Source organism: Tachysurus vachellii, chromosome 1 (genome assembly GCF_030014155.1).
Source record: "Tachysurus vachellii isolate PV-2020 chromosome 1, HZAU_Pvac_v1, whole genome shotgun sequence".
NCBI classification, from domain to species: domain Eukaryota; kingdom Metazoa; phylum Chordata; class Actinopteri; order Siluriformes; family Bagridae; genus Tachysurus; species Tachysurus vachellii.
In genome coordinates, this window is record NC_083460.1 from 15,913,650 (window position 1) to 15,927,703 (window position 14,054).

The window sequence follows — 14,054 nt, forward strand, 5'->3', positions numbered from 1 at the left end:
ACAGTAAGGTAACAGTTCATCAAATTAATTTTTTATATTCACAAGTAGTGAGAAACAAACCACTTCCTTTAATATCTGTTATCACTTAGCCAATCGTAACGGTCATTGGACGCTCTGTTCCAGATTGTGGTGTTTATTACGATTCATGCGAATGATTAGAATGCATTTAACAGTTTATCTGAGCAATCAGATAGCATGGTTTCCTTTTTGTAGGTGCATCTACATGCTGCAGCGAGATAACTGTGAAAGTACATCAGAAACTACATCAGAAGGTGACAGACAAGCACAGAGAAAGGCATTTACTCAGGTAAAATATTTTATTAAAACTTCATATATTAGCTGTTTAAGGTTTGGATAAGAACATGACAATTAGTGCTGGAGAAATGGATCGTGTTTGTGCCGTGATTTAGGAATTATATTAGATTAGGCCTGCAATGTGATGCGAAAAAATATGGGCCATACTTCTAACTTCATGTCATTTCATGTCATGAATTGGGGAAAAAAATAAACAGGTGATTGAAATTTACATAGAGATTTTTTTATTATTATTTACTGTAGCTTATACAGTCTTGCTCATATGTTCATAGTATCTATCTATCTATCTATCTATCTATCTATCTATCTATCTATCTATCTATCTATCAATTTTAATGGTTGGTTGCTAAACGTAATGTATACTTCAAATACTAATATAATATAATTTACTTCCACTAAATATTCTATACAAATATTACTAATAGAAAACCATTTATTATTAATGAATACATTTTTCAATCAAATAGAATTAAAATAATATTTGCAAATAAAAACTCACTCACTCATCACTCATCTTCTACCGCTTATCCAAACTACTGTACCTCGGGTCACGGGGAGCCTGTGCCTATCTCAGACGTCATTGGGCATCAAGGCAGGATACACCCTGCCTTGGGCACCCATCACAGGGCACACACACTCTCATTAACTCACGCAATCACACACTACGGACAATTTTCCAGAGATGCCAATCAACCTACCATGCATGTCTTTGGACCGGGGAAGGAAACCCCCGAGGCACGGGGAGAACATGCAAACTCCACACACACAAGGCGGAGGCGGGAATCGAACCCCCAACCCTGGAGGTGTGAGGCGAACATGCTAACCACTAAGCCACCGTGCCCCCATGTCTGCTAAACAATGTAGATGTAAAAGTAAACGACACTTTCACAAATTATCAATCATTTCCTCTGGAATTTTCCCTACATAGGACAGGAATTGGTTTTCTGCTCAACATCCTTTCTTCACTTTGTACTTTCCAGTCTGATTACAATACAATTGCAGCTCATTTTACACACAGTATACAAGCTCTCTCTATCATGAATTTAAAAGCTTTGATAATTTCTTCTACTTCCTTAAACTGTATTTCTATACTTGAATCAGATTTCTTTTATTTTCTAAATACACTTTTAAGATAAGCGGTAGAAGATGAATGAATGAATGAATGAATGAATGAATGAATATACTACCACAACATTCAACGTATATGACTCATTTTTGGTAAAAAAAAAAATAAAATTTTTAAGAGGTGATGGTGCTGTTTATCGTTATGAGATCTGCCACGTATACACATCAATGACATGCATATTTACTTAGTAAAGTCTTATTTAAGAAGAGATCTTTAGTAAGATTTTAATTTTTTTTTGCTCATGGCCTGTTATTCATCATTGCTATTAAACCCTGTTGTGCTGCCGGTGTACATTTTATTACTGTGCATACCACAGTGACATTGTAAAACATTGTCTTGACTTTCATCATTGTTTTTCTTTTCTTCAGGGGATAATGTAGATCTCAGGTTTCCTTCTTGCTGAAAAATAACAGTGATGAAATAATCACTCTGCATCTCTGAGCCAGCTCATGGTCCGAGCTAAGGCTCTGGCTAAGCTCTTCCCTGTTTGGATTGTTAACAAGGATCAGGAATTTGTATTAAAAAGGTTAAACGCTAGAGTTGATTATTTTTCTGAAACTTTTATATCAAATGCAGCCTTATTTTCACCATTTTCTATTTCGATTTGCAGGAGCTGATGAGCGATGGAAAGTGGAGATGCCAACAACTCAGTCTTTAAAAGTCCTAACTGTAACCACTCAGAGGAATACAAATTCACCACCTATACTGTGGTCTTCAGCCTGGTCTTTATTTTTGGTCTCTTGGGGAACGTCGGCGCTCTGTACGTCTTCTGCAAACTCTCGGTGAAGAATCGTCTCTCGACCATCTTTCTCATCCACCTTGCTGTATCAGACCTCATCTTCATCCTGACATTGCCATTACGGATCGCCTATTACTTCAGCAGCTTGATCAGTTTGAAGGAATTGTCACCCAAGTCCACGACTTCACATTTGAACCTTGCTTGTCGTTTCTCCACCTTCTTGTTCTACATCAGCATGTATTGCAGTATCTTCTTTCTGACAGCTCTTAGCTTGTGCCGCTACCTGGTGCTGGCGGGTCGAGTCCGACTCCAGAACAGTGAGGCTTGCAGATGGGCTCGTTTGATGTGCTGGGGAATCTGGGTCTTTGTGGTAGGTGGGAACATTTTATACATCTGGATTACATCTGGGTTCAGCATGCGGGCTGAGGGATGCCTGGAACCAGCAGGAAAAGAGTCCTGGGCTTTGCTGTATCATTTCAACTTGGTGGTGCTGGTGACCTGCTTTTTGCTTCCCCTAACAGTGGTATTGATTTGCTACTCCCTCATGATCAGACACATCTTGAAGATCCAGGCTGGCCAAAGACAGCGTGATGTGGCTCTGATCTGCCTGGTGCTTATGATCTTTTGTTTTTGTTTCCTCCCTTACCACATCCAGCGCACGCTGCACCTCCACTACATGATGTACCCAGGGACATGCCAGTTGCTGACCAACTTGCAGAAATCGGTGGTTGTGACACTGTGCTTTGCTGTAGTCAATAGTTGCCTGGATCCAATTCTCTTCCTGTTTGTGGGCCATGGCTTCAAAGCAGTGATGAATAAGTATATTGCTCGTGTGTACCTTACTTGTGCAGTCGAGAATACCAATTTAAGTGCCATGTCTCCAGCTGTTGTGCAGCTACCATTAGTGACGGAACCAAAGACCACAGATACAGATCAAGGTTCCCCTTTGGAGTTGTCACTTTCCCAGAATAGTGATATTACAGTTTGATAGCTCCACCCACCATTCTGTTACAGTTCATTGTTTATGATATTTAAATCAGAGGCATCAAAAAAACGCTGTTAGACTTTCTGGGGTTATTTTTCTTCCTTGAATGGTCTCGTTTTCAGTGTTCTTACAGAAACTACTAAGAGAAGAGTCAAACAAGTGATTCGTTGTACCGTATGTTCCACCACAGCTGAAAATAATTACAGAAATAAGCAAGCAAATTAACTAAATGTATATTTAATGAACTACTGTGTATATATTCACATCTGCAATATATCAGCCTCATAATCTGTCTTCTTAGATCCACACTAATTAAAACATTTTTCCAAGCAGGTTTTCTTTTTAATTTAATTTACATTTATGGCATTTGGCAGATGCCTTTACATTCTTCAAGTCACTCTAGATTATTTTTTTCTCATTTTGTACAACTGAGCAACTAAGGGTTAAGGGCCTTTCTCAGGGGCCCAGCAGTGGCAACTCACAACCACTAAGCTAACACGTCCCCATTTTCATGAATCGTTGTCTATGATAGTTATGGAACCTCAGTAGAGTGATAATTGCATTGCATTGTTTTTTTTCTTTGTAGGCATATTTTAGACTGCTTTGAACCTATGTATATATTCAATACAAACGCAATAGCTGAATGAAACTTGACCGATGCACGACCATGACTGCATGGTGCCTTGTGATAGATCGTCATCCCATCCAGCGTTGGTTCACAGGATAAGCTTCGTATCCTCCATGACAGTAGCTGAAATAAAGCACTTGAATGAATCTAATGGAATGATGTTTGAATTGTTTTATTGTCTTTTGTGTTTTATACACTTAATCCTCTACAAGTACACAACACATCCTTTCAATGCCAAACCATTCACATGTTCATAGGTTTCACATTCTTTAGGAGATTTGTACCAAAAACTTATCTAATTCATCCCACATTTTTTGTGGCAGGCTGTCTGTGGTGATTTCAGTCTTATTTGAAAAATCCCTTTGATAATCACTGTGATGGGTTTTTTTGGCAGAAATCCCTTTCTGTTAAAGCTATTCATTGGAGACTAAATCCAAAAATGGAAATGAAAACTTAGCATCATGATCTAATTAAATTTAAGCCATACTTGTTACGACTACCAATGTTTACATGCTTAATTTGTGTCAAATTGCATGTAATATCAGCAATAGACTTATAGCTGATATAAACTTATTCAAGTATCTGGCTGTGTACGGTGTGAATGTATTTCTGTCCATGTGCAACACATCAAGACTGAAAGCTCTTTTATTTTTTATCTGGTGAATGAGTGCATACCTCGGCTGATCTCCTTCCCGTCTCCTCTGGGTGAACTCTATTTGAATGATCCCACACAAAATGTTTTGGCTTAGGTGTCTGGGAAGGTGGTGGTGGTGTGGGGGTAAAAAGAATTCCTGCTCACTCTTTATAGACAAGGCCTAAAGTCTATTCATAAAAGGTACATGTGGCTATACAAATGACGAATGGTTAACAATGACTTGAAATGATAATTCAAGAAATAAGATAATTCAATTGTTAAGAAAATCATAAACAACAGAATTGTACCTCAAGAAACCCAGTGTATGTTTGGGACAAGCTTTCTACATTATGTTTTTAGCAACCAAAAACATGCCTTGCTGTTTTTTATTGGATCACAAAGGTTAGCAAGGTTTGCAAATTTACATGCCTAGTGTCCAATCACAAGACTGTATCTAGGTCAGTGGTGTCCAATCACAAGACTGTATCTAGGTCAGTGATGTCCAATCTTAAGACCTTATCTAGGTCAGGGCTGTCAAATTTTACTACTTTATTCAGAAAGGGATAAGTCAATAGTGTCCAATCTTAAGACTGTATCTACTGTAGGTCAATAGTGTCCAATCTTAAGACTGTATCTAGGTCAATAGTGTCCAATCTTAAGATTGTATCTAGGTCAATATTTCCAATCTTAAGACTGTATCTAGGTCAATGATGTCCAAACTTATCTAGGTTCCTCGTTCTTAATTTATTTTTTTTTTGCCGACTCCCACCAGAGACATTGACCTCTGTAACCGCCTTGCCATTTACTATAGTTTAAGGGTTAAAATAAACTTCATAATTTGGCTTAATTCTGTATGCTATCCTGTGTATACAATATCAATTTGCTTACATTAATACTTGTTATATGTTTTAAAGAAACAACACATCATACTGTACCTGTTTATTTTATCCATTTATAGTTACATTTAATCTCTTGGAATGTCCATGAAACAAGATAAATCCTGTAATCGCTTATGTTTTAGTCGCTAGAAACAGCTGTTCCCTCATCAGCATTATTTTGTTTCTCTTAACTCTTACAAAGTGCTGATACTGAAGACTTCATGCAAAATTTCTACACATCTTCTTTTAAAAATCTGTCCATCATACAAGTCCTTGTGACTTACACATTACTATAGAAACACTAAAGTGCTCGAATAATAAACCAAAGCTGGAGTAATGATGAGGAGGTGTGTGGGGGTGGGAGGGAGGGGCTATAAATCAGCTTGATAAGAGTGTGTTACATCACAGCATGCTTCAGATAATAGCCCATTTGCGAAATCTAACAATTTAACAATACATTTTCACACTCTGCTGTTCTGTGCACACACTTTCTAAGGCACTTAAGAATAGAGAAATGGTGGAATGAAGTCAACAGAATAAAACCATATGAGTTTAACATTTGGGAAAAAAACATGTGCTTTTACTTTACTGCTTGCCAAACCCTGTTGAGCCTAAAGTGTGGAAAACATGAGAAATTACCAGAAGGATGTCAGTAAAAAAAATCCCTGGCATATTGTTACACTGATATAAATCAAAAGATTGATAGAGTTAAATAAAATATATTCATTTCTCAGATTTGTTTTTCTCTGCTACGAGCCAAAATGAGTCATGAGTCATAAAATATTACACCCTGATAATATGACATCGGAAAATCAAACTGTGCCCTTTAAAATCACGAAAAACACATGAAACAGGCTGACAGACAAAATGCATAAACAGCAACTTTTTTATCTAAATGCAGCTCGGTGCTGAGAAGGAGTCTCCGAGACAAGGTACTGTATGTAAACCAATTCTGTAGCAAATATCCTTTTACAAATTTTCCTTCAGCCACAGCAGATAATTGTCCGTCATTCTGCGGGCCACTTCGAACTCGGTGGGCCAAAGCGTGAACATAAGTGTACCGTGAAAGCCTTCTTCATAGTGTTCATGTGTCACGTCGACGCCAGCCAGACGCAAGCGTGTTACGTACATCACACCGTCGTCACGCAGTACGTCATACTCACACGTCAGTATGTAGGTTTTAGGCAGCTGACGTAACACGGCTTCAGGCATCAGCAACGGTGATGCTCGTGGGTCCTCTAGCGACAGCGAGGTTTTATCTGTAGTTACAGACAGTGTTTTATATTTGTATGTTCTGCGGTACGTTTCTGGCAGGAAGACGCTCCAGTTGACGAATTTAAGCATTGCGACAGATTCTGCGCTGTTGTGGTTATTGGTTAACATTGCGGTGAAGAACGCTTTGTCACTGGTGAAGTATTCACTCCAGAAGCGTACCATGAGCATGCGTGGTAGGATGGGCATATGCTGGTTCTGCTGGTACGACGGCGTGTTCAAATCCAGGGCTTGTAGAGCCGGGTAGATTAAAGCCTGCGCTTTTAGTTTCACACGCTGGTTTGGTTCCAGCTGCAGCTAAAATTAGAAATACATTTTAGAGACTGATCAGAAATTCTGAATTTCAAACAAAACAAAATATTAATCCTGGAAAGACCCTTGTTCTGCTTTAAGGCCTGGATCTGTTTGTGTATAGGTACATCTGGTCCATATTCACCACTTCCCTCTTCCTTCTGAAACTGTGTGGTGAATTGTGTGGTGGAATTCAAACAGGAACTCCACAGAGACCTGTAGTAACCTGATCTTGAGGTCAATCCTAGGTGGACGATGCTACCCTCTGTGCCTCCTTGCTGCCAAAAATGTAAAACTATCCCACATTATTCTAATGTATCTCACCTGCTGTGCTACAGCAGCTGCCAGGTTTCCTCCAGCACTGTCCCCTGACACCGCGACACGCTCCGGATCCACCTCGTACCTGTCCAGAACATCATACTGAAGGAAGTACTTCACTACACGGTAAACATCCTCAAATGGAACAGGGAAGTGGTAAGGAGGGGCCAGGCGGTACCTGTGCACAAACAATAAGTTGTGTTACAACAGAACTCGATTGAATCTATATCATTCAGAACTTGACATTTTTGTCAAACCAAATTAATTCGATCCGATTGCAGATTGTTTGATCGATCTGATTTAAATATTCATTTCCATGTGCATTTCATATATTCGGTCTTCTTCACTGACCAGTTATTTCCACCAGATTCCATGCTTAAGTCATAAATTGTAAGACAAACATACACACAACTGCACTGGTGTATTTTGGAATCCAACTGAAAAATTTCATCAATTTCAAGCCTTTCAAGGCTTAATTTTAACTTCAAAGACACAAGAAACCTGACAACAAAAACTGGAGAATGTCGGGTAATCAAAGATGCACAACAACAAGGACTAACAAAACAATGCAACTCGCAAGACAACAGGTATAAATAGGGGAGGTAATTAGTGACACATAAGGTGTGCAGATTTGGGACCAAGTTAAGGATCAGCACAAGAGCACAGTAAAATGCGTAAATATTTATGCAACATAAAATTATAAGTTTAATATATTAAAATTTATATTTAAAAATACATGCTTTCCTTCATGAAGAATTTTGCCAAATTGATTTTTCATTTATTCTATTTAATTTATTTAAAATTATGAGCTATTTTTATGTAGATTTATGAAATATAATATAGATTTTTTTTACTAAAGATTTGCAATATGTTCTTCTGTTTGTGCATTCACAGTGTACAGTACCTCAGATACTGAACACACTTCAGTATATTTACTTGTTCAAACACTTCGATATCTGACTAATTATAGTGTGACTTCTTGTTTTAAAAAAAAATGTTGCAGATGCAGATATTCTTGTTTGTACTCGAGTGCCTGATTTTAGTAACATTCTCTCAGTGATCTTATTTTTAACAGAAATAAGAATCAAAATCCTTAATATTAACTTATTATAATTTTAGAAAAGTATAAAATTATAAAATTTGTCTTTTTTTCCCCCCATCTATTTTCAAGTGAGATTTCTAACTCTTTGTCATTTTTTATTGTTCTTCTGCTTCACGTACAGAGAGGCTTGGCCAATTATTTCATGCAGAGCGTGTATACTCGCACACAAGGTCCAGGTTGGAGCATGTGACCACACATGTTGTTTTACTAAGAAAGAATAAAATAAAATAGTGTTTGAGATCGTGCCAAGTCACAGCATGGCCGAACCAAATAGAAAATGATGGAATTCTAATTCTGTTCTACAATAATGCTTTTGTCCGGAAGCATTTCTAAATTTTCCACTTCTAACTCCAAACCAAAACAAAAGTCAAGCTTTCAGGAAGGAAAAATGAGAAATTTACATTTCTGGCTTTGAGCAGCAAATGGAGATGGGGCTCGAAGAGAACTCGCTGTGCTCTGGCTCCTGACCATCATTCACACCTGATCCTTATAAACCAACTCGATGAATCTATTCTGCTTTACTTGTGTACTTTGTAAAGTCTTACATGTGTTGATCTGTGTTTGATATCACGGTTGTTTCCATAGCAACAGCTCATTCTTTACCATTTTGAATTTTTTCTGAATCACAACAAGCTTCACATCGTGTCTTATGAATAAAGGAGTAATGAGTATAGCTGTTGTAACTTAAGTAATAACAGAAACTAAGGTTTAAAGAACATTACCCAATATTATGTAACTATAAATAGATAAATATTACAATCCTTATATAAATAATAATAATAATAACTATTATTATTATTATTTATATATCTGCTATTACATGAGTAATATCAGAAACGTTTAAAGAACATTACCCAATATAATGTGTAAATATGAATGGATAAAAATTACAATAGTTTAATAGTTTAAAATAATATCTAAAAAGTCTAAAATAGTTTAAAAATAATTATACATAAAGCAGCTATATTAGCAGCCAGATCTAACATTTTTTGGGCATTATACAATATTAACTGTAATTTTGAATGGAAAAAATCATATACAATCAATAAAAATACAACTTGATTTATATTTAGTTGTTGCTGTTGTTTTTCCGGTTGCTCACTGTTCGGAGTCGCCTCAGCAGATCACTTGGTCCGCATATTTCATTTGGTATGAGGTTTTACCCTGGATGTGCTTCTTGATGCAACCCTTCTATTTTATTCAGTCTTGGGTCCAGCACTGAGACTTAACTCTTCATAATCTGAAATATTTAGCTGACGTGATCCATAATCCATAGATTTATTTTAGTAAAAGAACGAAGCATCAATAAAATAATTAAATCCATGAAAATGAATGAACTAATAAAAGAATCTACAGTATATAGAAGCTGTTTACAGGTTACGAAGAACTCTGTAGGGTTTTTTTTTCCACTGAAACCCAAAATTTATTTAGACTAGTAAAATGTTCTTGATGGCATGATTTAAAAAGAGGTATTTCCTGAAAGGTTCTTTGGAGAACCAAAAATGGTTCTTCTACAGTATCACCCTTTTTTTGGTTTCTTCTGGCACCTTTACATTTTTAAGGGTTCCATATTTGAAGCGCTCAATAGAATACTTTAAAAAGAAATTAAGGTGCTAAGAAGAACCAAAAGGGGTGATACCGTAGAAGAACCATTTTTGGTTCTCCAAAGAACCTTTCAATAAATACCTCTTTTTTAATCATGCCATCAAGAACATTTTTCTACTACAGAGAACCTTTCCATTGATGTTAACATTTCCATCCAGAACCATGAATCATGACAAATAAACTATTTAAGAATCTTTATTTTTGATTGTTTTAAGGTTTTACCTTAAATTCCCTTTTCTCCTAAGAGTGTACACGTTCATCCTAATAACGATTGGCTGGCAGACAGAACTGGATAATACCATGAATTTGTGATAAAACCGTTTTTTTTTTTTTTTCAAATAATTTAGCAAAAAAAAAAAAAAAAAAACACCAAAAATGAGGTCAGGAAAGTTGGACCAGATGTAATACATTAGAGGCAGGACACTAACGCTGAACTTCTTCTAAGAGATTTGTGAAATCCAGCGTAGGTTCTGCCAAACGTCTGTTAGTGTTGGAAAAGTATAATGAATAGTATAAATGATAAAAAAATAAAAAAGCTACTTTCTGGTTACAAGATGCATCAAAATCACAAACCACAAACAAATTAGATTTCTCGGAAAAGATCGTTATCGTTAAAAGATGCGCTAATCAATACATCCTGCTTGTTATTTAAAGCAGCAGGGATAACGATGTGCTGCATTTAGGTGAAACTATAAAAACCATGTGTTACCCATGAACTTTTTATCACTGTGTTTGGATTACAAATAGAAATAAAATAGTCAAGGCATGTGATATTGAGATACTCACTCTACAGAAACGACCACTGCGTTTAGTTCTGTAACCATCTGCCTGGACAGGAGATCATATGGTCCCATTTCTGTAAACAGAGAAGAGATGATGTTAGAACTCAAACACAGAGAGCCATGCTGTTATAGAAAATAATCCATGATGTGTTGGTGATATTAGAGATACTGAAGTGGATCACTTTTCATATTCCAGCTTGTCCTAAAGCATTTTATTCTTCTTAAACAATAGTGATTTATTAGTATTAACTTATTCAGTTATTTCTTTATTTTTTTTCTTTATTTACTTTAATGCTTTGAAATGTCTATAAGACAATTTATCACTTACATTATAGAAGCTACCAATGGCTGTTATTAATAGCAGCTATTTTTTTCTCTCTTTGAATGTTAATAAATAAAAAAATAAAAAATGAATAAATAAATAAAGCACAGCTTCTCAGTTCTGGAAACCAGAACATTACAGCTTTCCCTCTAACTGTTACAAAGACACTGGAGATTCCTTCCATAAATGCTATAAAAACATCACCAGGTTTGTTAATCACAAGTTGTTAATATGTAAAAGATCTGAATCTGATCTAAAAGACCTACAGTACTGTCAGAGCTTCTTCTGACCAATCAGAATCAAGAATTCATCAGGTCAGGTTATAGAGATCCATTAATGCATTGATAACTACAGTATAAGATGATGAGACTCACTAGAGCTGCCCAGACACCATCCTCCACCATGGAGGTAGATGATGGCTCTCCTCCTCTCGCCTGTTCCTCTCTCATGCCTGGGTTCATAGACCACGACCTCCACGCCATCAAAACGTTCTTCTGCCACCTTCACCCGCTCGTCTGAAACAGGAACCACTCTTTCTAGGAAAGTGACGAACATCATCACGTCCATGTAGTTTGTCAGACCTAGGAGCTCGCTGAAGTCTGCCTGGGGAGAAAAGAAGGGATGATGATGAGAGAGAAAGAGAGAGCAAGAGATTGGGAAGATAGATGGTGTTATGTAACAAACTCAGTTCTCAATATGACTTTATAGCCAATTCTTATGTCTACACACAAGCACATGACAACGAAACACAGTGAGACACTTAAGAGTAGAATTTGAATAGTGCTAACGAGGCATGAGACACAAGGCAGGTAAGAGTGATTAGTGAGGCATGTGTAATGACCGAGACAACAACTGAGACGTGTACTTTTCAAAGAGGTTTACTGCATACTTTCTCAGCAACACTACATGCTGCTAGTACATGCAACACAAAACACAACAGCAATCAATGCCGGGAACGTTATTTCTTAAAGGGGCAGTACAACACTACATCCCTCCCTTTGTTTTAGAAGAAAAATGTCTAAACATGACAACAATAGCACATTGTCCTAGACATGTTCATTATTGATAAGACTTGAGAGAACTGGGAATGCATTTTCTCGAAATTATGTTAACTTAAATCCTCAATAGAATTATAGTACATTCAGCATTGTAAACACATTAACTTATTGTGACTAGAAAACTTAGAACATATTAACTTTCTTTTTAATGTTATAGATGTTCCTCATAGTGCTTTAACCTTAGTAATCCATTAGCTTTCGAGGTCTTTTCCTATTCTCTCTTCTAGGATAACGTCGTTCTCGTTGCTCAGGATTTTCAGGAACATTTGGAGGTTTTCTTTGTTCTTGAGGTCTGTCTCCATATTCGAATTTCATCATCAGAGAGATCACAGAGTGGTACATGTACTCTTTGTTTCAGGGGTTTAAAGTGTGAGGTGTTTCTTGTAATGATGTGTTGTCCTCTTTGTGCTGTAATCATTGTGCCTTTTGTTTTTATCACTTTGTATGGTTTTGGATTATATTTTGCGTTTTGAGTTTTCCTTTTGTCTTTTCACGAATGAGTACAGAATCTCCTGTTGTGAGTTCAGATGTTGAAACTCTTTTTCTCTTGTCCGAGTATTGCTTCATCTTCTCCTTTTTGTGGCAATCAGCTTGCCTAAGTGCATCGTTGTGTACTGAGCTGTGCACTGTCGGTAATTTGATGTGCATAGGTCTTGCGAAGAACAATTCGGCCGGGGATATTCCAGTGGTCTGATGGGGGGTTGCTCTGTAGTTCCTCAGAAATTTGTACAATTCCTATTTCCAAGGCTTTCCTTCAGCAAAAGCTGTCGACGTGGCTTTTTTTACCGTTCTCATGAATCTCTCAACTTCACCATTGGCTTGAGGCCAGTACGGAGTGATCTTGCGATGGTGTATACCTAGGTGTGTAGTGAAGTTAGCTAGTTCTTGGCTGAAGAAAGGAGGGCCATTATCAGATTTCATTACGTTAGGGATTCCTGCGATGGAGAAGACTTTGTCTAGGAGTATTCGTCCAAGATAACTAAAAGATAGTCACCTGATGGGAATGGACTGCAAAAATCCACAGAAACATTTTGCCATGGACCTTCAGGTAGTTCAGACATCTGAAGTGGTGAGTGTTTGATCTGCGTTGAGGATGCTTGGCATGGTATACAGTTTGAAAGTAAATGTTCTGCCTGTTTGTTGATTCCCGGAAACCAAACTTTTTCCCTGAGTAGTTGTTTAGTTTTCACTAGGCCTTGATGACCTTCGTGGGCAAGTTCAAGTGCTCTTTGCTGTAAGGTTTTTGGCATTACAATACGATTTCCTCTTAGAAGAATGCTTCTGTCATCCAGGACAGTAAGTTCCTCTTTTACATTGTGGAATGATCTCAGGTCTGCCTGATCACGTTCTGAATTGAAATTATCATTCAATATGTGCCATTGGCCGTTGTGCATAGTGTTGATAACACATTGAAGAAGGTTGTCTTTGGCTGTTTCGGCTTTCACTTCTTCTAATGTCATGGCTTTTGGGACTGCATTGTCAGCGATGAATTTGATATGTATCTCAGTGTCAACGTCATCGGTGATTGTAGATTTGTGAAGTTTTTGTGGATGGAGGGACATATAGTCTGCCGGATTTGTTTTTCCTGCTTTGTAAACAACCTTGTATTTGTAGGGTTGTAATCTTAGTGCCCATCTCTCAATTCTTGCTGGGGGTTTTGACTTAGGGTTGTTGAAGATCAACTCAAGAGGTTTGTGATCCGTGATCATGTTGAATTCCGCACCATAGAGATATAGATGGAAGTGTTCACAGTTCCAGACAATGGCAAGGGCTTTCTCTGTCTGTGAGTATCTTTGTTCAACTGGGGTTAATGCTCTACTAGCATAAGCGACAACGTAGGTGTGATCTGTGGTTCTATCTCTCTGAGCTAGTATGCCTCCTAGACCAACAGGACTAGCATCGACAATTACGTTGGTTTCTCTGTCAGGATGGAAGTAACTCATTACAGGAGCATTCACCTGGTTGTGTTTGAGTGTTTTCAGTGCGTCTCTTTGTTCTT

At 37.4% G+C, this 14,054-nt stretch overlaps 2 protein-coding genes across 4 annotated transcripts in view; one reads left to right on the forward strand and one right to left on the reverse strand.

The window, feature by feature from the left end:
* Positions 1 to 216: 216 nt before the first annotated feature.
* LOC132848621 (cysteinyl leukotriene receptor 2-like) lies at positions 217 to 3,944 on the forward strand. 3 transcript variants are annotated; one of them, XM_060874495.1, is made up of 3 exons: positions 217 to 307; positions 1,810 to 1,967; positions 2,052 to 3,944. In XM_060874495.1, the coding sequence occupies exon 3, from the start codon at positions 2,065 to 2,067 to the stop codon at positions 3,166 to 3,168; it is 1,104 nt and encodes a 367-aa protein (XP_060730478.1). In that variant the 5' UTR covers positions 217 to 307; positions 1,810 to 1,967; positions 2,052 to 2,064; the 3' UTR covers positions 3,169 to 3,944. The 3 variants fall into 3 exon arrangements, with proteins under 3 accessions (XP_060730478.1, XP_060730498.1, XP_060730487.1); XM_060874504.1 differs by lacking the exon at positions 217 to 307 and adding an exon at positions 370 to 512; XM_060874515.1 differs by lacking the exon at positions 1,810 to 1,967 and having other exon boundaries at positions 223 to 307.
* Positions 3,945 to 5,354: 1,410 nt separating this feature from the next.
* Positions 5,355 to 14,054, reverse strand: part of aadac (arylacetamide deacetylase) — a 17,537-nt gene continuing 8,837 nt past the window's right edge. Inside the window, exons 2-5 of the mRNA XM_060874483.1 lie at positions 11,372 to 11,600; positions 10,680 to 10,749; positions 7,193 to 7,364; positions 5,355 to 6,874 (exon numbers count right to left, since the gene is read on the reverse strand). Coding sequence (XP_060730466.1) covers positions 6,275 to 6,874; positions 7,193 to 7,364; positions 10,680 to 10,749; positions 11,372 to 11,600 — 1,071 coding nt within the window. The 3' untranslated portion in view covers positions 5,355 to 6,274. The remainder of the gene's footprint in view (positions 6,875 to 7,192; positions 7,365 to 10,679; positions 10,750 to 11,371; positions 11,601 to 14,054) is intronic.